The sequence below is a fragment of the Penicillium cosmopolitanum genome (genome assembly GCF_028827165.1).
Source record: "Penicillium cosmopolitanum strain IBT 29677 chromosome Unknown utg000009l:1.0-9042332.0:1.0-9050551.0, whole genome shotgun sequence".
Taxonomy (NCBI): domain Eukaryota; kingdom Fungi; phylum Ascomycota; class Eurotiomycetes; order Eurotiales; family Aspergillaceae; genus Penicillium; species Penicillium cosmopolitanum.
In genome coordinates, this window is record NW_026622679.1 from 7,381,963 (window position 1) to 7,406,269 (window position 24,307).

General features: G+C 50.5%; 7 protein-coding genes across 7 annotated transcripts; 2 read left to right on the top strand and 5 right to left on the bottom strand.

The window, feature by feature from the left end:
• Window positions 1-422: 422 nt before the first annotated feature.
• Window positions 423-2,792, bottom strand: N7509_010837 (Zn(II)2Cys6 transcription factor; the record flags this gene model as incomplete). The annotated part of the gene is made up of 3 exons (XM_056635474.1): window positions 423-1,436; window positions 1,492-2,468; window positions 2,543-2,792. The coding sequence occupies 3 exons, from the start codon at window positions 2,790-2,792 to the stop codon at window positions 423-425; spliced, it is 2,241 nt and encodes a 746-aa protein (XP_056486094.1).
• Window positions 2,793-3,454: 662 nt separating this feature from the next.
• On the bottom strand, window positions 3,455-5,421 carry N7509_010838 (ATP-binding protein; the record flags this gene model as incomplete). The annotated part of the gene is made up of 2 exons (XM_056635475.1): window positions 3,455-5,262; window positions 5,337-5,421. The coding sequence occupies 2 exons, from the start codon at window positions 5,419-5,421 to the stop codon at window positions 3,455-3,457; spliced, it is 1,893 nt and encodes a 630-aa protein (XP_056486095.1).
• A 2,112-nt stretch (window positions 5,422-7,533) lies between these two features.
• N7509_010839 (carbonic anhydrase) lies at window positions 7,534-8,367 on the bottom strand (the record flags this gene model as incomplete). Its single annotated transcript, XM_056635476.1, has 1 exon — window positions 7,534-8,367. The coding sequence occupies one exon, from the start codon at window positions 8,365-8,367 to the stop codon at window positions 7,534-7,536; it is 834 nt and encodes a 277-aa protein (XP_056486096.1).
• A 708-nt stretch (window positions 8,368-9,075) lies between these two features.
• On the bottom strand, window positions 9,076-13,518 carry aarA (L-aminoadipate-semialdehyde dehydrogenase; the record flags this gene model as incomplete). The annotated part of the gene is made up of 6 exons (XM_056635477.1): window positions 9,076-9,385; window positions 9,451-9,706; window positions 9,765-9,821; window positions 9,871-11,764; window positions 11,835-13,079; window positions 13,144-13,518. The coding sequence occupies 6 exons, from the start codon at window positions 13,516-13,518 to the stop codon at window positions 9,076-9,078; spliced, it is 4,137 nt and encodes a 1,378-aa protein (XP_056486097.1).
• Window positions 13,519-14,283: 765 nt separating this feature from the next.
• N7509_010841 (uncharacterized protein) lies at window positions 14,284-16,180 on the top strand (the record flags this gene model as incomplete). The annotated part of the gene is made up of 3 exons (XM_056635478.1): window positions 14,284-14,424; window positions 14,454-16,039; window positions 16,111-16,180. 3 exons carry the CDS (start codon window positions 14,284-14,286, stop codon window positions 16,178-16,180), a joined length of 1,797 nt encoding a protein of 598 aa, XP_056486098.1.
• Window positions 16,181-16,790: 610 nt separating this feature from the next.
• Window positions 16,791-21,076, top strand: N7509_010842 (putative xanthine dehydrogenase HxA; the record flags this gene model as incomplete). The annotated part of the gene is made up of 4 exons (XM_056635479.1): window positions 16,791-17,033; window positions 17,117-17,320; window positions 17,378-19,338; window positions 19,393-21,076. The coding sequence occupies 4 exons, from the start codon at window positions 16,791-16,793 to the stop codon at window positions 21,074-21,076; spliced, it is 4,092 nt and encodes a 1,363-aa protein (XP_056486099.1).
• A 327-nt stretch (window positions 21,077-21,403) lies between these two features.
• Window positions 21,404-23,313, bottom strand: prm1 (pheromone-regulated protein PRM1; the record flags this gene model as incomplete). The annotated part of the gene is made up of 2 exons (XM_056635480.1): window positions 21,404-22,664; window positions 22,718-23,313. 2 exons carry the CDS (start codon window positions 23,311-23,313, stop codon window positions 21,404-21,406), a joined length of 1,857 nt encoding a protein of 618 aa, XP_056486100.1.
• Window positions 23,314-24,307: the final 994 nt, after the last annotated feature.

Genomic DNA, 24,307 nt, shown 5'->3' on the forward strand with positions numbered 1-24,307 from the left:
TCATGGCTCGGGTATGAGTAGTGTAATTCCAATATCGTATACTCGTAGGTAACTGGTTATGTATACGAGTAGGTACGAAGTATAGATCTTCCATCCTTAGTGGAGCAACGTGGCGCAGCACGCATACCAACAACCAAACGAAATTGGCCGAACAGACCTGGGCAGAGAGTGATGACGCTCAGGGGTGACGATCATTTGGTGTTTCCCTCACGTGACCGACGAAGTATACTACGAGTATACTATCTAGTAAGAGCATGGTATTCAAGTTGTGTCCTGAGACTTGGTTCATTTTGGTTACTATGTTTTATCCATGGTGCTTTCACAGACACTCTAATATCTTATTGCCAGCCTCGCAGAAATATGCTTATTTGAAGAAAAAAAAGTGAGATCAAAAGCCTTGTTCGATGTAGAACTCGACTTCTCTAGCAGAACATGGGCCATGCCCTATGTTCCTTCAATATATCCATCCAACTGTATACACGCTCCTTGTCATAATTTTCCCATAACCGGGTCATCACGCATCTGGCTACCTGGAAAGGCGGGAGGCGGCAGTTGTGGTCGGACTTTTCGAGTAACTCCAAAACCGCATTTCGTTTGTCCTTCGTCATCGCTTCGCACCCTGCCATGAATACTGGCCAAATTGTACCAGGGCCAGTGTGATCAACCGTCGGCAGCTCAGCGTGTAAAGCTTGCAAGGAGCGAATCACAATGTCCACCTGCCCTGACAGAATCCCCGGGTGGACCTTGCGGACTCTCCTATAGAACAATATCACCAGCCCTGCATTGAATGCCTTGACAATATGGGCGTAGGCATCTGAGGACTCATCTGGAGAGATAGAATTAATGCTGGGGGTGATATAAGAGTGAATAACGCTCTCAAGACGGTCGCTTCGCTCTTGAAGAAATCGCGATATCTTAGAGTCCACCTGCATGTCTGCATTTTGAGCAGCCCTCACCTTCTCCAGTACGTTCGCTAAGCGTGTTGTTTGCGAGACCAGACTCAGCCACGTCTCTGAAATCCCATAAACCTGTTTGGCAAGTGTTGCTGCAGATTTTCGGGAGTCATGAAGATGGATATCGGGGATATCTTTCCTGGAATCTTTTGGTGAGTCGATATCGAGATCATTCTCCGAATGTTCCATATGAAGAAAGTCATCATGGTGTGTATTTCGATCGCTTATAGATTGTGAGGACCCTCTCATACACTCGGGGCGACATGTCTGGATTTGATGATTAAGGGCATCAATGAATTGTTGTGAAGCTGTGAAGTCTTGAAGGACGTATGTGCTTTCGCCGACAATTCGCAGCCATGTATAGACATTCACTAGGAGACGGCTTTTATATGAAGTTCTTGGCTTGTGAATTCCTCGGCGACGGAGGAGTCTTTCTGCTTCGAGAATAAAGTATCGTGCATCTTGTTGTTGACCATTGAAGTTCTAGATATGATTTAGCAAAAAATTCAGGGTCTCATACGACACAGCGACCCCTTACCGCAGCTTCTATAATCGCGCACATTGCCATCGTACGATCCTTATATTTAGCTTTGGGCATGCCAAGTGGCTCTTTCATAAAGATGAGTGTGTGCTCTTTGGCCTCATGATATGATCTGGTGGCAACTTGGTGCCAATGCGTGAGTTGGTTGTCTCCATCCGACTCAGTGGATGGTTTCTTTGCAAGAAAAACGGCGGCACACGTGAGGAGACTGTATAGATTGGCCTGTCGAGCGTGACTGACCCCCTGCGATTCTAAAATAGTCAAATCTCCAATTGTAATTAGTGCAGCTGGGAGGTTCATTATGTTCCAAGATGCTTTCTTTCCAAAGGGAACAATTGTTAATTGAGGCACAACATGCTTCTGGAAAATATGCAACAAAAAAGGAGCATCACCCAAGATATCGACGTGGGTCGTTGGGTTACTAGCAGTAGGAGTAGTTTGCAGGGTTTGGGATAGCGACATGAAATCTTGACCTAGATGCCCTGAAGATATCTGGAATATTTCGGTAGTAGAGTCAAGTATCGTTGGGGAAGATAAATTGCATGTTGTATCGTCGTATGTAAGCCAATCTGGATGGGCGGAGAAATCGGGGTAGCTCATTAAATTCAGGGGAAAGTTGGAGGTAACTCCATATAAGTCGTCATCAAGCCCAAATATAGTATCAGACCATTGTAAGAGGTCGTCTGTAAGCTCTGGCAGTTCTGCCGGTAATGGCGACCCTCGAACTGGTAGTACACTGTCGGCTGGAGGCTCAACGATCGGTTCAAGTTTGGAAGCACCGCCAGGCGGCAAGTCGCGTACTTCCTGATCGACATCATTGAAGTTCAGGACCGCAAATGGGCCAATTCGAATGTCATTAAACGGAGAAGCGAACGGCCCACATGATCTTGCGTCAATCTCCTCGATGGTCGAGTCAATTGAGCCTGAGAAGAGGCCTTTATTCAAGATAGCCCCCATAGAAACCCGGGATTGCTCTAAAAAACGAATCAGCCAAGCAGAATTATTGGAGGGTGCCCATTCATGCACGATGGACCTATCGCATATTTACCTGAGTATAGATGGCGTCTCAGACCATTTCGTTTTAGATGATTTCCCTTCACAGATGACTTCTCGTAGGTAGCCGACTGTCCCGTTTCTTGCATCCACCGCACATCGTTTGAGAATCCTTCACACGTGTAGCCTGACGCGGAACATGTTTTACATGCGGGTCGCTGCTGATCACATTTAACATGTCGACGTTGGCATGTTGCACAAGCCCCGAGCAGATGTGTTCGGCGGGATCTCGATCTACGGACCATATTGACCACAGAGGGCCAGCAAGACTCGGAAAGTTATGCTTCGTCGGTGTTTTTGTGTTTTCTGCTGCAATGCCATTGATTGACCGGATCCATGACAAACACATGCCTCTCTGATTGAAATCGCGCAGTCCGTCAACCCCGTGACCCCGCCCGGAAACACCTTCCTTCGATAGCCACACGATAATGAACATGGCCCTTGGGCATTTCCCATCCTCCCCAACAAATCCCTCACAAAAACCACATTTCGATAAGTGCTCGAATAAATTTGAAGTTGAATTTTCCTCATATCCAATGGGGGGCATTTTTTTTTCGTTATATATCATTTCGAAAAATAAGCCTACTTGCAATTAATACCCCAGACGAAGCAATCGGCTATCCTGCCGGCTCTCTGTGTCCCACTAGCGTGCCTGAGACTCTGGGTCGAGTATGAGCACCCTCGAAATCGTGTTAAATGGTAGCTGACTAGTATTTAATTCCAGCAAGACCATAAAGCCAATATGAAATTGTATTAAATGAGAAGCTACTATACTCATTTATCAGGGGGCGTTCAAGATGTTTGCTTGACTAGTTGGTTAACTTGATTGAAACATGTGTATTGAAAATTGCGAATCAGCTTTCCGTCTAAAGACTCTATGAGTCCGGGTATCTCAGAAAAATCAAGCCTATGCAGGCTTAGCACTCTTGCGAAGGGTAAGCACAGTCTGTACATGCTCAATGTTAAGGTCCTTCTTCTGTGACCAAGCCAAAAGACCCGCAGTCTTGAGCATATTCTTAATCTGCCTTCCATTCAGCTCCACCGCGGCAAGACGATCCAGCTCTTCCTCCGAAAAGACCTCAGTGTTCGCAGACCGGGCAAGGAACTGGCACCAAACATGGCGACGCGATGTGAAATCGAGATTCTGGTATGCCAGAGAGACATGAATTCGAGACTCGAAGGCTGGATCGATCTCGTCAGCACGGTTGGTGGTTAGGAAGAGAATACCCTCATAGTATTCGAGCATGCGAAGGAAAATAGAGACCAGCTCGTTGCGCTGCAGGTCGGCTGAGGTACGAGCCTCCATAAATACGTCCGCTTCATCAAGAAGAAGGACGGCGCCCCATTTGGGAATCATGCGGAGGATATCCTTGAGGTTATTCTCAACCTTATAGGCCTCGCTCCCTAGATCGCCGGCGCTCATCGCGTACAGAGGAACTTGCATGACCTCTGCGACACTTTCAGCGGTCATAGTCTTGCCAACGCCAGGGGGCCCGCTCAGCTGCATGATAATACCGCGACCCTTGCCCTGAACGACATCATCGAACGACGACATGGAGTGAGACTTGGCGAATGCGAGGATGAGGTCCTTGAGGTTCTCTTGCTCTTTGGGGAGGACGAGGGAATCAAAGGCAGCCGAATTCCATTGAATTTCCGATGTGCCGTCCAGGTGGAATCGTAGCCACTCTTTGTCCCGTAGAGAGTATCCCCAGACTGAAGAAGATGCGACGAGCCGGTGTTCATCAGTTAGTTCCTCAGGAAGGTCACCCCAGACCCAGATGCTCTTGTGGGGGTGGAAAACGTTGAAAGCCTCGGTATCAATAATGATACGACTTTTGACATGGAACTTCTTGGTTTTATCGTCATCCAGGAATCCAGTGGCAGTGCCCTCATATTGCTTGTAGTGGTAACCCTTGTGCTGCTCCCAGACCTTTCCACGTGCGATCAAGCTTTCGCGAATAGACTCCTTGTCAGGATGGTAGCGCAGGGGGAAGGCAGGCAGAGAGGTGATTGGAGTAGTGCCGATAAAGACAGGAACTTCGAATCTATCGTCACTGTATCCAAAATCATCACCATCAAACTCAACAAATTTGACTTCGAGAATGATCGCCTTGGTTCGGCAGTTGATTGCATCGTCGGTGAAGAGGTATGCGTTCCGGCGACCTCCTACGGTGGCAATGACCACATCATCTGGCTCAAAGAGAGTCCATAGTAGAGAGTGAGTAATGACCCCATTCCGAATCAGGTCCTTCTTTCGTGCCAGGATGTCGCGCAGCTCCTCCTCCAGAATTTTGTGCAAAAGATCCACATGCTCCTTCGTAGTCTCGTCCAGTTCCTCTTCTTCCCGAGCCTTTAAGAAGTCCTCCCATCTGTGGACCAAGGGCTTGAAAGGAGCGGTAAATTCTAGGCGTTCCAGTGTAACTGTGATTCCAGGGTATCCTTCCAAGACCTTGCCGAGGAAAGTCTTTAAGAATTCACTTTGGATGACGATGGAGTGGATTGATAAACTCTTCCGGCCATCGTAGCACTTGACATTTCGCACGATCAGGGCATACTGAGCCGACTCCGCATCTTCTGCAGGATCGATGATAGTTTCCGGCAAGTCTTTCGACCATGATGTCTCTTCATTCTCGTCGGGTTTGGTCTGATAGACATTGTGCACGCCGCAGAGCGTGCCGGGTTTCGCGTACTTGATTTCCTCATCCTCGGATTCAGCTTGACATTCACGCATGTTAGACTTGTGTATCTTGTTTGTAATTTCTTCTTTGTCTGCTCAGTGATAAACGTACTTGGAGTATTTGAGTCCTTCGCGATGGGCTTTTTGGCTGTGTCCGAGGCCGCGGCCATGGTGGGTGCATCCGAGTCAATCGCCATTGTGAAAATATGCCTGACGCTTGTTCGAGGAGTATTGTATTTGGAAGAATGTAAGAGAGAAGGAAAAAGAGGATGAGATCGAAGTGAGGATATGAATTGAAGACCCAGCTGTCGGCAGTGAAGTTGTTGAGCTCCCAAAAGCAGGGGGATCTGAGCTCTTTTTATACCCGTAGAAAGGAGGGATCTCGCAAATATCAGCCTGCGATGCATCGATGCCTAGAATTCTGCATAAACCGTGAAAGCGGGGAGCCAAAAAAGTGTCCGACGTTGAGATCACCAGTCAGCTCACCCACTCGATGTATGAATGCACATGAATGCATACATTCGACGTGGCACTGGGACCCACTCCATCAGCCCCTTCGAAAGCCTCACTCTTCCATCTCTCGCTACAAGCCGTACGGTCAATTGAGTCAATACCACTTGGTATCAATTAGTCTTTCCAGTTTACTGTCCCTATAGGGTGCCCGAGGGCTGTCAGCCTTGTTGATGGCCGATCGCCACTGTACTTCCAACGCTTTACGGCAAGTTTGGCCCCCACCAGCCCCGCTGGTGACTCAAATCTAGATGAGGCTGACACTGCAGAAACAAAGCAGCGAGGGACATCCAATGGATGCCATGCAGTCAGATTGACCCGCTTTCGCAGCCCAACAAACCATGTAGTTCCCCGTAGGGAGTAGGTGAAACATGAAAAAGTCCGGCGCAGAGCCTCAATGAAAGAGAAAAAATAACATGTGCTAGTCTGATTCAAAATACTAGTTAGTAGTAATATCTTTATAGATTGCACTCCCAGAACTACTAGTAAACACTCGTAGAAAATAAATATAGAAGGGATTGGTTTATACACCACTAGTAGTACTAGTATTTACTAGTTTAGAATTTACAATTTCCGATCGAACCTACCAAAACGTCCAAATCCAAGGCTAAGACAGACAGCACTGGCAGGTGCCCACAATCTACAAGATCAGCAACTACAAATATGCTTTGGTATACTTCTCCAGATTCAGCAGGCGCGAACCTTCTGACTTCTAGGTACTAATACAGACTCGGAGTATCTAGTTTCAGGCTTAGAAACAGACCCACGGATGTTTGTGGCCACCACCACAACTTTAATCGCCATCCACACTTTGCAAGCGCCGAATAGGTTACTAGGAGCATGGACAAGGTGCTGACGGGCCTTTGGGACTTACACTTCTCGGCTTCCCTGGTCGTTTCGCCTGCTTCAACTGGAAGCAGAAAAAGAATGACCCGTAAGCTAGACACCATTATCCCTTCAAAAACCTTTTGGTGCCTTTCGGGGGCTGTTTCACGGGCATTAACAGGCCTTTCGTTACAAAGTACCAACCAACATGATAAAAGCCATAGAGCTACTTCCCCTAAGCGGCGTGATTGTACACATAGGAGCCCTGGAGGTAGAGGAGAGGAAAGCATGAAAAAAAATAACCCTTCACTGGTAGAATGTCCATTTCTAGCTGCCAATGGCGTTATGCCTTTACCGCTGCCAAAGAACTTGAATACATCGTCGGCGCCAGGGTCCAGCTGGGCACCCGGAGGTACTAGAATATCTGGAAGGACATTCCTGAGGATCTAAGAATTCCTTAAAGGAAATTCAGACTATCACTTTAGACCACTCCGTTACACTGACAGTTTCTGTAATTAAATTAAAGATTACGAACTTAGTACCTTAGAAGTTGTGCCGGGGCAAATTATCAGTAGCCTGGGAGGATTTTCCCAGATGATCTTCCACTTCTTGAAACAGAAGGGGTAATATTTCTGACCGCCGTTGAATAATGGCTAAGGCAATCGCCATGCAGTCAGCCCAATCTTCACAATTAATAAAGCCACCAGTAGTACTCCATAGGAAGAAGGTGATTAATGAAATACTCCGGCGCGGAGCCTCCATGAAGGGAAAAAAATATTTGTTCAAATCAATATCTCGCTAGATCGCGTCTCCAGAACTAAACACCGCCTGTCTTTGTTCGTAAATTCATCGTTTCCCAAGCTGCAAAACACCAAAAGCATCATATGGTCTATGCTCTTCCCAATGTGCACCAACTCTCCTCTATTCACTGTTCATTCGCCCTTCTCTTTTCCCATGGGAGAGGAGTTTCAAGTTTACTCGGTCTTGAAGGCGAGGAGACGGTGCTTGAGGGAGTCCTCGGTCTCCTGAATGTCCAGCTCGCGAAGAACACCGGAGGCCACATCGTAGATAAGACCGTGGACCTGGAGGCCGCGCTCCTGGATGGCGTTCAGGACGGCACTCTTCTGAGTGACGACACTGAGACCCTCACGGACGTTCAGCTCAACCAGCTTGAGAGCGGCCTCCTCGTCCGACAGGGACTGCAGCAGGGACAGGTTACGCTCACGCACCTGGCGCAGAGGCAGCAGCCACGGGTCTAAGATTCCCAGCTCCTTGTTACCCATTGCGGCGGCGACGCCACCACAGGAAGTGTGGCCGCAGACGACGATGTGCTTGACGCCGAGGTACTTGACGGCGTACTCGATGACGGCGCCGGAGCTGAGATCACCGGGGTGCATGATGTTGGCGATATTGCGGTGGACGAAGACATCGCCGGGCTGGAGGCCCAGCATGCTAGTCTCGGGGCATCGGGAGTCGGAGCAACCCAGCCAGAGGATCTGAGGTTTTTGACCGGTCGCGAGAGTCGGGAAGAGTTCGGGGTGATCGCGCGCGGTGTTGGCGGCCCAGTCTTTGTTCAGGCGGAGGCCATCGGTGTACTTGTCTGCTCGCAAGCCAGCCCTGTTAGTCTCGGGATCGGAGGCATCAACAGCGGCACTGGAGGGCTTGTGGTTTTTGCAGGAGAGGGGGGCAGAGGTCGCGAAGGGAGAGGCGCGAGGCAGGGATAAGGTCAAGGGTCGACTGGCAGCGTTGTGCGCCAGAACACTTCGAGCCATGAGGCCGGGTCGAGCGGCCAATCCTGCAAGATTCATGACGAACGGTGGGGGGAGGGGAAACATGTGATGTGTTCGGGGTAAGGGCCCAATTATATTAAATTAATTTGGGAGTATGTCTCACCAACCACCAAAGTACAGAGTAGAAAGATCGATATCTCTCCTCCTGTTCTCTGGACTTGGGGGGGGAGGGGGATGGATGTGCGAGAATAACCGAAGAGCGTGCGGGAATCCAAAGAAAAATGTTGGGGAGGAAAAGAGAAGAGCAGAAAAAACAAACCGGGGGGACTCCCGCTAAGGTTCACGAGGGTCTTTTCAACTGGACGTACCTGAATCCATTACGCAGGGGGGAGAACCGGGAAAGTTGGGGGATGGAAATAGAGGGTGGAGGAGATAAGAGAAGAGGAGAGGAAAGAAGGTAAATAGTTATGATGGGAAGAGAGAGAGAGAGAGTCAAGTCAGTCCACGGACTTGCTGGCCGTTGCAGTTTTGGTTTTGGAGGGGCGAGTCTTCCCGAGGGGAAAGGCGAGATCGGCACGTCTTTTTCGTTGACCGGCGAGTTTGGCTGGGCTGGGCTGGGCTGGGGGGTTTGCACTCTACTCAACATTTTATTTTATGATACCTGTCATTTCTAGGCATTCTTATGCTTCTTGCATTGCTCGTCGAACATCCTAAACTATCCATATATGCTTTTTCACCATCGCGGTGCGCAAAAAACTCTATCAAAATCATTCATCCTTCTTATATTTACCATTCAACCCTACGCGGCTCCACCACGGCCACCAACCCCGAGGAGTGTCTTCTTCTGCTCCTCGGTAATACCTGCAGCCGGTAGGGGCGAGCTCCGGCAATAGTCGGAGGAGGTAGGAATCCAATCTCAACCAGGTAAGAGGCATACTTGCCAACCAGCTCCTCGGTCACACCAGCACCGGCAGATACATCAACGCCAGACCAAACCGCATCGGACTTGAGAGCAGCGGCCGCGTTACGGTCATCCAGCTCAGGGGCCTTGGTATTCGCCGGCAGATCGTTCGTGACGAAGTGATAAAGTGGCATCCTGCATTGCGAGAGTTAGTTTGATGAAGCCCGCATCGGGTGGTAGTACAAGTTGGTGAAACTTACAAGGCGTGCTGAGAATCCTTGTCATCATGCTTGCCGTCGTTGACGTACTGCTCAAGGGACAGAGCCCAGGGAACATAATCAACCTGCGGAACATCGTAGCCGTAGAGCTCGAGCGCGCCCAGGAACTGGTTAAAGCGGAGGCGAGGGTGGCCCGTAACATGGGCGACTCCAACAGGGTCGCGAGGCGGATGGAATGCTGTGGCAATGACGATTCTCGCAACATGATCGCATGGCACCATGTTGACACTGTTGTTGACTAGGAGGAACATTAGCATATAAGCGCATTGCGTCAATGCGTGGATTGGGATACTTACTGTTGGGTCGGGCAGAGAGCTGGATGCATCCACGGAGCATGCGAACAAGGAAGTCGTCTGTGTTGGTAACAGCGGTGTTGGAATCACCTCAGGACGTATCCGGAACGGATGATGGTAGCCCTCAGACCACGGCGGCCGGCTTCGCGGACAAGGTATTCACCAGCCCACTTGCTTTGACCGTAACCCGTACCGAGACCGACGGCACTACCCTCCATGTCATCCTCTTCGCTGACACCATTTCCACCCTCGGCAATGCTGCGCTCAGAGAGTTCCACGTAATGATCCTTGTCCAAAGCACTAGTAGAACTGACAAAAGCAAGTTGCTTAGCCTTGCCAGTAGCGCACAGCTTCAAAGCATCAATGGTACCCAGGACGTTGGCAGGTCGCAGGGTCGAGTAAGGGTAGACCCAGTGCACAAGGGCACCGTTGTGAATAACCGCATCAACACGGTTAGCCAAGTCATCCCAAGTAGCATGGGGCAGACCGAACTGGGGATTTCCAAGGTCACCGGAGACGGCCTGGAGTCTGCTGGTCCAGGTCTCATCCCAGAATCCATATGCGCGGCAGGTAGAGCGGACTCTCTCAAGGGCTTGCTCGTCGCTCTTGGCGCGAACCAGGGTAACAACCTTGGCACTAGGGGACTTGCGAGTAATCAGGTCGCGCAAAATATGAGCGCCCAGGAAACCGGTTGCACCGGTGAGGAAAATGGTCGGCTCGCTGGCGAGCATAGGTTCACTACGGGTGGGGAAGCTCGCAGGCAGCTCGTTGACCAATTGCTTCGCATCCTTAGAGTACTCATCGTTGGGCGCCTCGGCCGTGGCACCGGCGTTATCGCTTGTGGCGAAGGACTCCGAGTCAAGCAGCTTGTCGATCTCACCAGCGAAGCCCTTAAGTGTTGGGCTGCGGAAGATAGCGCTCATACTAATATCGAGAGCACGCCACTGACGGCGCAGGTCGAAGAACATTTGCTGGGCGAGGATACTATGGCCACCCAGATCGAAGAACGAGTCATCAGGTCCAATCATTCGAGAAGTAACATTCGGAATACGCTTGGCCCAGATCTTAGCAAGTGCTTGCTCGGTCTCACTCAGGGCCTGCATCGCAGAAGAGCGACGGCGCGGGGCGGCGGCACTCAATTCTGCGGTGTCAGGGAAGGGGAGGGCAGGCTTGTCAATCTTGCCATTGGGGTTCAACGGCATGCGCTTGAGAGGAATGATGACAGTCGGGACAGCATACGCTGGGAGCTTGCTACGCAGGTGATCCCGGGCGTCGTCGCGGAGGGGACGGAAGCGACGAAGTAAACCGACCATGCCATCCGCGGAATCGTCATCCTGGAGGCCCTTGCTTTCAAGCCACTGGGCCCATTTGCTCATATCGGGCACGAAATAGCTGACCAGGGTCGGCTCCTCGAACTTGTCACGTCGAACAAGAGTCACATTCTCACGAACCAGAGGGTGGCGAGAAAGATGGGTATCAATTTCACCGAGCTCAATTCGGAAACCTCTGATCTTGACCTGGCTATCAGCTCGACCAGAACATTCCACGTCACCAGAAGGAGTGTAACGACCCAAGTCACCACTGCGGTAAAGACGGTCTCGAGGACCAACGTAGAATTCCCTCCAGGGCTCGTTCTTGGACTCCGCCTTATCCTTCTCGGTCCAAACCTCGGGCTTCACGAACCAGTTGGTCAGGAACTTGGTGGCATTGAGGTCCGGGGTTCCCAGGTAGCCCTCGGCGAGACCAGCAGCACGGACGTAAATCTCTCCAACCTCACCAATTGCGCAAATGCGGGTGGGGTCGTAACGGTTGACGACGAGCATCTGGACGTCGAGCATACCGTGACCGGCGGGGATAACTTCCTTCATGGTATCGAGGAATCCCTCTTGGCTGGAGTAGCTAGGGATCTCGTAGTAACTGACAGCACGCTGGGTCTCAGTGGTTCCGTACATGTTGACAATCGCAGTGTTAGGAGCAAGGCCTTGCAAGGCCTTGCAATCTCTCTTTGATCAAAACGTCTCCGACGAAGAAAGCATGGTGAAGAGCGGGGAATTGCGCGGAGGCACCACCGACCAGAATTTGGCCCATGGCTGGTGTAAGATGGGTGATAGTAGCACCATAATTTTGCATCCACTCGGCAAGCTTCTCGTTTTGAATATCCTCCTTGGCAGGGACCAGCAGCTGAGCACCCAAAAACAGAGGGGTGAAAATATCACGCTGAATTGGGTCGTGAGCAATTCCACTCAGCATAGTGAACTTCTCATCGGGAGTAAGCTTGAAGGTCTCAGACATCCAAGGGAAATAGTAGGCCAGGGAAAAGTGGCGACCACGAACACCCTTTGGACGACCCTCAGAGCCAGAAGTAAAAGAAAGTGTGGGTGTTGAATCAGGTCCAACAACAACACCGACGGGCTTGGACTTCAACTCAACCTGCTTGGTGAAAACATCCTGGCCGTTGATAGATCCACCAGTCAGAGTTCCGTCATCGTGAAGAGCAAGAGCCGACACCTCAGTGCGAAGCTCCAAGGTCTCATTGATAAAAGATCGAACAATGCCCGAAAGTTCACCAGCATCCTTGGTAGCCTTGGCGATGTTGATCAAAGCACGGGGGCGAGCAACATCCAAATAGATGTTCTGACGCTCAGGTGGATAGGCCGGGTCAATGACCGAGAATGTGGCACCAGCCTTCAAGATACCCATGACAGCAACCACCAGGTCCACACCACGGTAGGCATAGACCATGACGACCTCCCCTCGTTGGATTCCAGATTGAACGAGGTGGTGACCCAAGATATTGGAAGCCTCGTTGATCTGCTTATATGTGAATTCACGGTGGGCTTGGGAGCTCGACTTGGTCTCCACCACGCAGAGCTTCTCCGGGTGCTTCTCGGCATTCGCAGAGAAAATGTCATGGATGGCACCACGGAACTTGGACCAGTTCAGGTCCCTTGTGGGGTCTGGAAGGAGAGCTAGCTGATCATCGCTCATGAGATCAATACGGCCAACCGCCTCCTCAGCGCTGGCTGTGCTGGCAATTTGGGCCAGCTGCTGAAGGATGGTGGCTATCCGAGCACTAGAGAACAAACGCTGGTTGTAGTAGGCTCCGAGTTCAAGCTCCGATGCAGATCCGGTTGTGGCGATGTTTATGACTAGATCGGTGTTGTCGAATGTGTTGGCAGGGTACTCCTGAGAGGCAGCAGGGGCATCATATGCGGCGAAACGGAACAGAATTGGAGTTTGTTCGGACTTCGACTTGTCCTGGATATAGGAGCGAAGGCTACCGAGAGGGACTATTTCGGAGGCACCTTCTTGGAATGCCTATGGGGTCATGATATTAGCGATGGAACAGAAGTTATGACCTGCTGGAAGATATACTACATACCTTGTCGACCTTAGCATAGAGCTGGGCAAAGGTCTCGGATGCCTCGTAGGGCACACGAAGGACAAATGGACGACCATCGTCGCCAACGCTTGTGCCCACCGCGATATCTTCGTCACCAGTCAAACGAGCCACCAGGATAACCAAAGCAGTCAGAAAAACGGTGAAATCCGAGGAAGATGAACCAGAAAGCTTCTTTAGGGCCAATTGAGCTTCCTGGGGCAGTTTGATAGATTCAAAGGCCTCGATGGCCCGCTTCCCAATGCCATCCTGTTGAGTATCTGGGTAATCGCGAGTCAATGGCGACACTGTGAGATTGCTGAGGCGCTGGGACCACCTTTCCAGGCGATCCTGTAACGAAGCCGTTCCCACAGCCATGATTGATAGCTGTGTTCAATTGCTTCGAGAGGAATGACAGAAAGAAAGATGAGTCAAGTACCTCCGCCGGCCGGAGGGAGGGGCACACTGAGAAAATCCGCTTTCGCCGCGATCGGCCCGCGGTGATTGGTCAGTCGCTCTTTCCCCCACACAATTTTAGGTCTCTCACCGCCTTGACACCTTGACGCCGCTTCTTGCGTCACACAAAGTACTAAACAAGGTTGATACTAGTAGTAGTACTATGTACAGCTGGTGGCATATACCAGCTTGTAGCTTTTAATTTTTAATTTTTATATTTTATTTTGGTCGGTTACCTTCACCACTCAACTCCTCTCTTCTGTAATGTTGCGAGCTCGATCCGTGGATTATCGCTAAGGAAACAAGTGATGATGGAATGGATGAGTCAGCACTGATGCCTCAGGCGTCAGATCTACTCCTGAAGAAGATTGGCATCAGGAGAGCTGGTCTTTGCATCTGACATCATTGGATCTTCCCAAGTCAGGAGACTAAGGCGATTCCATCCGATCGCATTGATTTCATCCGATGGAATAACTTTTTGCTCCTTTTTTTTTGTTCTGCAACTGCGCTGCCTCCTTACCAAGTTTGGAGCGCGTCACTAATTCCGTTGTATTCTACAACGCATACCAACCAACCCCAGGAGAAAGCAGTATTGCGGGCGAGACTGCACATTTCTCTCAACCTTCTCTCCATTGCACCTCCACGGCATTCGCCCAGGTCTAATTACGCGCAATCAACGAGTGAAAGATGATTCCGCATCGAAGCACAGGCCTTCTGGCCATCATTGTTTTTGTCGCCCTGTTACTCTTTATCTTCTCCTCGTCCCTGTTCCCGACCCTGACCCTGAACCCACTGCCGAAGGAGAAAAGGAAAAACAAGAACCTGCCGGTCCGCGAAAATTCCTCACAGTTCCGCAGCTCCCATCGCTGCCCGAATTCCACCTGCCGTCGTTCCGTCCCCCTTCGCACGAGGCGCCCCCAGAGCAAACAAACAGTACGAGCGGCGAGGCAAAGTGGTTCTCCAACTGGGAATGGCTGAACCCATTCTCCTCGACTATTACCCTGGATGAGGATCGATCAGTGCTTCCGCCCTTGCCTGAACGCCGCGCAATCTATACCTATTATAATCCGAAATACAATCCAAAGAAATACTCCGCCAACGATTTGAAGAAGAACCAAAATTCTGATGGGGAGCTTCTCCTATCCTGGCGGCGGGCATGGTACGCGCAAGGATTCCGCCCCGTTGTATTGGGGCCTGGAGATGCAATGAAAAATCCTCACTATGAGTTGGTGCAGAAGCTTCAATTGACTCCGGAAATGGAAAACGAAGTGTTCCGTTGGTTGGCATGGGGCCACATGGGTAGCGGTCTACTTTCTGACTTTACCTGCTTCCCCATGGCACGCTACGACGATCCTCTTCTTATTTCATTGCGACGGGGCACCGAGCCCGATTTCATTGTACGATTCGAGAACTTCCAGGGTGGTCTATTTTCTGCAGAGAAACATCGCATCGACGAAGCGATCGATGTCAGTGTGAAGAACCTGGCCGACAAATCTACATCTCTCGCAGAATTGATGCCCGTCGAATTGTTCAAGGTCCAGCAGCCAAGTTCTTTGGCATACTATAAGGGTTCCAGCATCAACTCCCGCTACCCAGAGGTGCATGAGAAGATTGGTCAAAACCCTGCGGAAGGTCGACTTCAGCTTGTGAAACTTATCAATGCCCATCTCCATAACACCTTCCAGAACGCATATCCTGCCGGGTTAGCTGTGCTCAAGCCTTTCCCCCAGCACACCACCGCCTTGGTGGAACCAGCTCTCCGACTGGCAAAGACCCTGATCGAATGCCCCGAATCCCCAGTGCCCAGCTCTTGCCCACCAAACCTGCCAGAATGCCGTCCTTGTGGCTCTGCAAAGCAACCTATGCGCATTAGCCAGCCTACCAGCTTCAAGAATACACCTTTCCTCTTCACTATCGGCACTCTACCTCACCCTTACACACTCGTTACTCTACAAAAAAGTTCCGAAGAGGTTACCGTGCGACAGATCCGCCGTGAAACTGAAAGAGACCCTTGGTTGACAGGTGTCACTCAGGATAATCTTGGCGAGGATGGACATGAGCTGAGTGCCTCATACCGAGGGGTGATGTTCAAGCAATTCGTTGCAGGTGACCAGGCCATCTCGAACTCCCTTTGGATGACGGTCGAGTCCTTGCCCGCCGAGGCAGGCCAAAGTCTTCCCTCGGAGCTCTTGGACGAATTCGAGTGGCAATTTGGCTTCAAGATTCCCCGCGGAAGCACAATTGATCCTAACACCGCCGGCGACAAGGAAAGCGTCCAGAACAAGACCCCCAGCCAACAGGGTGTCTCTCGCGAGTACGAACTGATCAAAAGGGCTCGGGAGGCAATCAAGAGCCAAGATCCTAACCGAGTCAATATCAAGGCTGTCTCCGAAGCCTGGAATATGGCGGACACCGAGGTGTGGCGATTTGTGAAAGCGTATCGGTAAGTTGCGAAGTTGTGTCCAAGCAACAACCAGTTCTTGTACCTGCCTATACTGACACTTTCTACTCTAGTGCCCGCAGCGTGGTCGAACGCAAACAGTGGCAAGAGGAGGAGAGGAAATTCGCAAGTTCCTCGCAGTGATCCTGGTGAGCATGCTGGATGTTCTGTACTACTTGCTATAATCCCATTTTCAGGTGGAACCTGTGTTTTTATTTTTATTTTTTTTCTTATTTTTTTTTTCTCTCTCTACATCTCTCCCTCCCCATTATTTGAGAATCGAGCATATCTGGCGCAATTGGAATAGAAATCAATGTCTTTCTTTTTGGTTCGATTTGGTCAATTCCACCCGATTTTAGTAATCTCGAATCGCTGTACAGTATTGATGCTTCTTGTATCGGATGGTGGCGATCCCCGCAGTTGAGGTTACGACGGTGCCATGGTGGAGTGCGGTGGGGACGCGCTTGGGCGTTTGTTCCTATCACGCGGCGGGGATTGCACAGCGGCCCAGTTAGTCGACCCTCGGCGAGTGTCATACCGGCGGCTCTGATAGCTGATCTCACCCGCAGCTCACCCCTCTTTGTTACACTTTCGGATGGCGACCTGTGACTATTCTCGTTTATCGTGGCGATAACATTAGGAAGGTCTTTGCGGTCTCGACATATATGACTTGCAGTATGATCCAGCTACACCGCTCGTGATAACTCTCACCTTTGCTTGGTTTGCTGTCTACTGATTGCCACGACCTGTCGCGATGGCACCTGGCAGCAGCATCGATACTGACTCCGCGGGGTCTACTGGCGAAATCGAAAAGCCATCGACCCTGTTCGAACTGACCGAAGATTGGGATGACACTATTCGCTTCTACCTGAACGGCACCAAGGTTGCCCTCGACACCGTCAATCCAGAGGTCACGCTTCTGGAATATCTACGAGGAATAGGTCTGACGGGAACCAAGCTTGGATGCGCTGAGGGAGGATGTGGTGCTTGTACAGTGGTGGGTACACATTTCGGCATCCCGGTCGATCCCCTTCGGAATGGTTATCAGCGCGCTAATTCCAACTTGCGTTGGCTCATTAGGTCGTTTCCCACTTCAACACCACGACAAATAAGATCTACCATGCCTCCGTGAACGCGTGCCTCGCCCCCTTGGTTAGTGTTGACGGAAAGCATGTCATTACGGTGGAAGGACTTGGCGACGTGAAGAATCCCCACGCAGTTCAGCAGCGGATCGCGATTGGCAACGGTAGCCAATGTGGCTTCTGTACTCCAGGAATTGTCATGGTGCGCTCTTTTCAACTCAAAGAACTGCAAACCTATTTTTTACTAACCCCACGAAAGAGCCTTTACGCCTTACTACGCAATGATCCAACTCCCGATGAGCATGCCGTGGAGGAAGCTTTCGATGGTAACTTGTGTCGCTGCACCGGCTACCGACCGATTCTCGATGCCGCCCAAAGTTTCAACTCGCGAAATAACTGTGGCAAGGCTTCTGCAAACGGCGGATCCGGTTGCTGCATGGAGAAGAAAGAGGGCGGCGGTGGTTGTTGCAAGGGATCCTCAACTGAAGGCGACAAGCTTGGCCCCGACGAGCCGACATTCCCTAGGCCCGACTTCAAAGCATACAGCCCCGATACGGAGCTAATATTCCCGAATGCTTTGCGGAAACATGAGTTCAAGCCACTTGTCTTTGGTAACAAGAGGAAGAAGTGGTATCGACCTGTAACGGTGGATGAATTGCTCAGAATCAAGAATATCCACCCCGAGGCTAAACTGATTGGCGGAAGTACCGAGACTCAGATCGAAATCAAGTTCAAGGCCATGCTCTACAAAGCCTCAGTCTACCTTGGCGATATCCCTGAGCTGAGGACATTCAAGTTTCATGACGACTACCTGGAGATTGGCGCCAATATATCACTGACAGACTTGGAAGCCATCTGCGAGCAGGCTGTCGAAAAGTACGGACCAATTCGCTGCCAGCCCTTCAAGGCTATCAAGAAACAGCTGCACTATTTTGCGGGAAGACAAATTCGAAACGTCGCATCCCCGGCAGGTAACTTGGCTACTGCTTCGCCTATCTCAGATTTGAACCCCGTGCTCGTGGCAACAAATACTATCCTAGTCGCCAGGTCCCTCTCGGGTGAAAAAGAAATCCCGATGACCGAATTCTTCCAAGGTTATCGTAAGACAGCTCTGGCCCCAGACGCGATCATTGCCAGTCTTCGCATTCCGGCTGCCGCTGAGAAGGGCGAGCATATGCGTGCTTATAAGCAATCTAAGCGAAAGGATGATGATATTGCCATTGTTAACGCCGCCCTTCGCGTTTCCCTGTCTGACACCAACGATGTGACCAGCTGCAACTTGGTATTTGGTGGTATGGCCCCATTGACGGTATCTGCGAAGAACGCGGAGGCTGCTTTGATTGGCCAAAAATTCACCAGTCCGGCAACTCTTGAGGCTGTGATGAGTGCATTGGAGAAAGACTTCAGTCTTCCATTCGGTGTCCCCGGTGGCATGGCCACTTACCGCAAGTCTTTGGCGATGGGTTTCTTCTACCGTTTCTACCACGATGTGCTCTCGGGGATGGAAGTCAAGGCCGAGGACATGGACGAGGACGTGGTTGCAGAGATTGAACGTGCTATCTCGTCTGGAAAGCAAGATAACCAAGCCTCGGTTGCCTATCAACAAAAGATTCTTGGTCAAGCTAGACCTCATGTTGCCGCGCTTAAACAGTCAACCGGCCAGGCGCAATACACCGATGATATCCCTGTTCAACAGAACGAGCTGTTCGCATGCATGGTTCTTTCTACAAAGGCCCACGCGAAGATTTTGAGCGTCGATGCCTCAGAAGCACTGGAAATCCCCGGAGTGGCTCATTACATCGATCACACGGATATGCCCAGCCCCGAGGCAAACTGGTGGGGAGCTCCTGTTTCGGACGAACAGTTCTTCGCCGTGGATGAAGTTAGAACTGCTGGTCAACCCATTGGTGTTATTTTAGCAAACTCAGCCAAGATTGCAGAACTGGGAATGAGAGCCGTCAAGGTTGAATATGAAGACTTGCCTGCAATCCTGAGTATCGAGGAGGCTATTGAGGCTGAGTCTTTCTACGGCCATTACCGCTTCATCAAATGCGGTGACACTGAGGAGGCATTTAAGAATGCCGATCATGTCTTCGAAGGTATTTCTCGCATGGGAGGACAGGAGCATTTCTATCTGGAAACGAATGCTTGCTTGGCAATCCCCAAGCCGGAGGATGGTGAAATGGAGGTTTGGAGCGGCACTCAGAACCCCACTGAAACGTAAGTTGCCGAATCATATCATGGTGTGTATCGAAGCTGACAAGTCCGCTATAGACAAGCATACGTTGCTCAAGTCACTGGTGTAGCCGCGAACAAAATTGTGTCTCGCGTGAAGCGCCTTGGTGGTGGTTTCGGTGGCAAGGAATCGCGATCGGTCCAGCTGGCTGGAATTTGCGCTCTTGCTGCCCACAAGACCCGACGACCAGTCCGATGCATGCTCAATCGTGACGAGGATATTATAACTTCAGGCCAGCGCCACCCCTTCTACTGCAAGTGGAAGGTCGGTGTGACAAAGGAAGGAAAGCTTCTGGCTCTTGACGCCGATGTCTATGCCAACGGTGGCCACACACAAGATCTGTCTGGCGCCGTTGTGGAGCGAAGCTTGTCGCATATCGACGGTGTGTACAAAATTCCCAACATGTTTGTCCGTGGCCGGATCTGCAAGACAAATACCGTTTCGAATACTGCATTCCGTGGCTTCGGTGGTCCTCAGGGCCTGTTCTTTGCCGAATGCTACGTCTCGGAAGTTGCAGATCATCTCGGAATCTCAGCGGAGAGGATGCGAGAGATCAACATCTATGAGCCAGGTGAAACCACGCACTTCAATCAGGAGCTCAAGGATTGGTACGTGCCATTGATGTACAAGCAAGTCCTGGACGAGAGCAACTACTACGAGAGACGGAAGGCCGTGGAGAAATACAATGCATCTCATAAATGGTCCAAACGGGGCATGGCTATCGTCCCAACCAAGTTTGGTATCTCATTCACAGCCCTCTTCCTGAACCAAGCAGGAGCTTTGGTACACATCTACCACGACGGCAGTGTGCTTGTTGCTCACGGTGGTGTTGAGATGGGCCAAGGTCTTCACACCAAGATGGTAATGATTGCTGCTGAGGCTCTTCAAGTGCCTCAGGACAGTGTTTTCATTGCCGAGACCGCCACTAACACTGTCGCCAATACATCTGCTACGGCCGCATCGGCCAGCTCGGATCTCAACGGCTACGCCATTTTTAACGCATGTGAGCAGATTAATGAGCGACTGCGTCCTTACCGCGAGAAGATGCCGGGTGCTAGCATGAAGGAGCTCGCACACAAAGCATACTTCGACCGAGTTAACCTATCTGCGCAAGGCTACTATCGCACTCCCGATATTGGCTACGTATGGGGCGAGAATTCTGGGCAGATGTTCTTCTACTTCACTCAAGGTGTCACCGCCTCAGAGGTCCAGATCGACACACTGACTGGAGACTGGACTTGCCTGCGTTCCGATATCAAAATGGATGTTGGACGCACTATCAATCCATCCATCGACTATGGTCAGATAGAGGGTGCCTATGTTCAGGGACAAGGTCTTTTCACCACCGAAGAGAGTCTCTGGCATCGTGGGTCCGGTCAGGTCTTCACCCGCGGTCCGGGTAACTACAAGATTCCCGGTTTCCGTGATATTCCACAGATCTTCAATGTCAGTCTACTCAAGGATGTTGAATGGGAGAATCTGCGCACTATCCAACGTTCTCGCGGAATTGGCGAGCCGCCCCTTTTCATGGGAAGTGCTGTATTCTTTGCTATCCGTGATGCCCTGAAGGCCGCACGAAAGCAGTGGGGCAACGAAGAGGTCCTTAGCCTGGTCAGCCCGGCTACCCCAGAGCGCATTCGTGTTAGCTGCTCAGACCCTATTTTGGAGCGGGCTCGAGTTCATCCAAAGGATGGCGAAAAGAGCTTCTTTGTGGCTATTTAAAGACCAGATTGTTCGTTTTATGATTTATGTTTGTATGACAATAAACCCATCAGGGGAGTGTTCTATATAGGCAATCAAATTGCATTGATGATTTATCTACAATCTACTTATTCCTTCCTTAAATTTCAAATCTGAAAGACCATTACACAGGTGTTGTTTGGATTCAAGTTGTAATATTTTCATGTAGTATTTTGATTCTTTGGAAGATGCTATAGATCAACTTGAACGCCGATAGATGTGCAATTCTCAAGCAAACTCCTGAGGTCGCCGGTACCTCATGCTCTTAGTACAAAGAAAGGAATTTAGAGTCCATGCGACTCAGGACTATCACCTCTTTACATCATATTCAACATAGTTACTCTTCCTCATAGAAGCCGAGTCAACATGATAACTTCTGTGCCCTGCAAATCCTAGCTTCTCATTAGGGAATTCAGATCCACCTCGTGCCACGGAGCTCTCCACTGGGGTTTCATATTGCGGCGTCGCATTGATAGAGCCAAGGCTACCCTTCGGAACAGCAGTGAGTGGGACATCTGTGAAGCCAGCTCCGGATGAACTTGGAGCTGGTGCAGGATGGTTGGGTATCGCGTCCATAGCATGACCGCCGCCCTCACCACGGATTCGATCATGTCCCCACCAGAGCGCCATGGCGCGCACGACACCGATCAGGACGATTATCACCCAGAGGAGAAGAATACAAGTGGCAATGATGGCTTCGACTCTGAGACCGGCGTAGAGCTTGTTGATTACAGACGTCACGACTTCGCTGATCTTGTTGGAGGTCTCATCGCCGGCATCAGCTAGGAAACTCTCTGATGGATCGGAGCCGTCGGAAATACTGCTCTGTGCGCCGCGAGAAAACGTGTCGTTTGGTAGTAGGGGGAAATCAATGTGAGCATGGTCGCTGACCCACGTCAGACCCTGCTGCACGCTCTCAACTTTCATTTCGATGAGACAATCGAAGATGCCCTTAATGGGCACGTAGAGAAGAGTGTCGCCGAAAGCGTCACTCAGGACGCCGTTTGTCTTATTAATGAAAGCCTCGAGAGTGTCATTAATTGCACCGGTGGTTGTATTCACCCACCCCAACACGTTATGATTTAGATCATCATCAAAATCAGTGATCACCTTGTTGGCGCCGTTTGACCAGTCCGCTGAAGCATTTTGAAGCGAGTCGACAACTTTATCAGCGAAAGCACCGACCTCTGTAGTCAGTGCTGGGACTGTCTTTGCAACTGCCCTGAGCAATATGTATTGACACAGGCAGGCGAAAAGGGCGGCGAGGGCGAGGGCCAGAACTAGGAGTGCAGTTGGTGATGTAGCATAGGCTATTGCCCAGCGAACCAGGATTTGACGACGACTGTTGCTGAAACGGCTGGCAGCCTTGATACCTGCAGCTGCGGAGTAAGGTCTTGAAACGATATAAACGACATCCATCGGGTCGTGGGTGTCCTTGCGCACCAGCTGTGAGCGTTCATTCATATGTCGCCAACGTCGGATTTCTTGCCATGCCACAGGAACGCACGCCAGGATAGCAGCCACGACCAGCACGGCAATGAAGATTCTTTTGGCGGTGGAGACGACATCCCTACCCCATCAAAGAATCCGTTGATACCATCATTATCATTGCAGAATGTCAACTGCTTCTTTTGGGGAACAGGAAGCCCCGAGCGGTCGAATGTGTAGTTTCCCAGGTGGAGATTGAGCAGCTTCTTGACTTCTTCGAAGGGCAACCGAATGATCTTTTCGGTCTCGTTTTGAACTTGGTCGAAAGTGGGAATCGAGCTGTTGAGTTTGTCGAGCTTCTCATCTATTCCTGATGGGATAGAAAGGTCGATGCCTTTTATTGAATCGATAGTGCTGGTCAGATTCACGTCGGGGAGGTCCTCACCCAGGAGTGTGGCAGCTTTGTTGACTTGGCTCATAATGTCTCCGAGTGCACTCTCAAATTTGTCCGCTGTTTTCGTAAGACCGCTGCTGATATCGTGTAGAGTGTTGTTTAATCCATCAAGCACATCTTCAATCAGCCCGGTTGTCACTGATACAGTTGCGCGCACAGCCAGTGTGATAAGGCACAAATATGTCTGATACATCATTTTGATAACGAAAAGAATGAGCTCTTCCACGCCTGTGATGGTCAACAGCAGCATTGATCGCATACCGTGGACCGCCTCCTCGATACCCGAAGCGGTAAGTTCATTGACGCCCTCAGAAAGGTAATGCGGCATCGACGCCATCGCACTGCCCATCGATTCCACCGAAGTACAAGCAGAAAGAGCTTCTCTTTTTGCGCTCGACATATCGCTATCCACACCCGAGGTTGCTATGAGTACTCGGACGAGCACAAGTAATAACAAAATCGTCCAGCGATTGATCCACACTTGTGACAGTCGAGCTCGCAAGCCGAGATAAGGAGTGAGTCCGTCAGGGTGTGATGGAATTACCCGTCCATCATTTGGATCATGTGCCCCGTATGGGGGGAAGGGGAAAGACTGATCGCCCTGATCGTGAGAATATCATATTGTCGAGTAGTCGTAAATGAGTCGTATCTTTTGCGCCAGCGCTTTGAGTATAGGAAGGGAAAGGAAAAGAGTCGGTGTCTCAGAGAATATTTGAAAGATGGAACACAAATAGGTAGTGAGATAGGAAAGTAGAGAGTAGAGATCTAGGCTGAAGGTTTCTATTCAAAGCCCATATTGTGTATTGTCAAGATTGATTAGGTATGGGTAGTGAATGGTGAGCGGATTCACTAGAATGTGTCGTAAGGAAAGGAAAAGGAAATATGCAAGGTGACGGCACCAGAGAGGATGAATAAGAGATCAAATACAAGGTCATCGACGGCTTCTCTGAAAGAATCTTTGAGTAAGCTCGGCGCCAACAATATCTACAAAACGCCCAATCTTTTTATAGAGAGGGTCCATCGGTAGCAACTCGCAACCACGTGACTCCCAGCAACCAATCAGGCAGGGAGACACCAACCTGGTTAACCCAAAGGATGAGTAAAAATAAACCCTGCAGACAGGTGACCGGGGTAGTGTTTGTTTCATCATCTTGAAGAAAGGCGCGTAGGTTTGTGTTGTTGCAGACAGCGCCGGCTGCCAAATATAGCCCCACCCGGCGCTTAGCCCCTGTCGATGAGAGCCAATCATTGGTAACCTTGAAGGCAAGGCTCAAACAAAATCCTCTTTGATGATTTTATCCTCTGGTCTACAAACCTGCTCATAGGTCGGA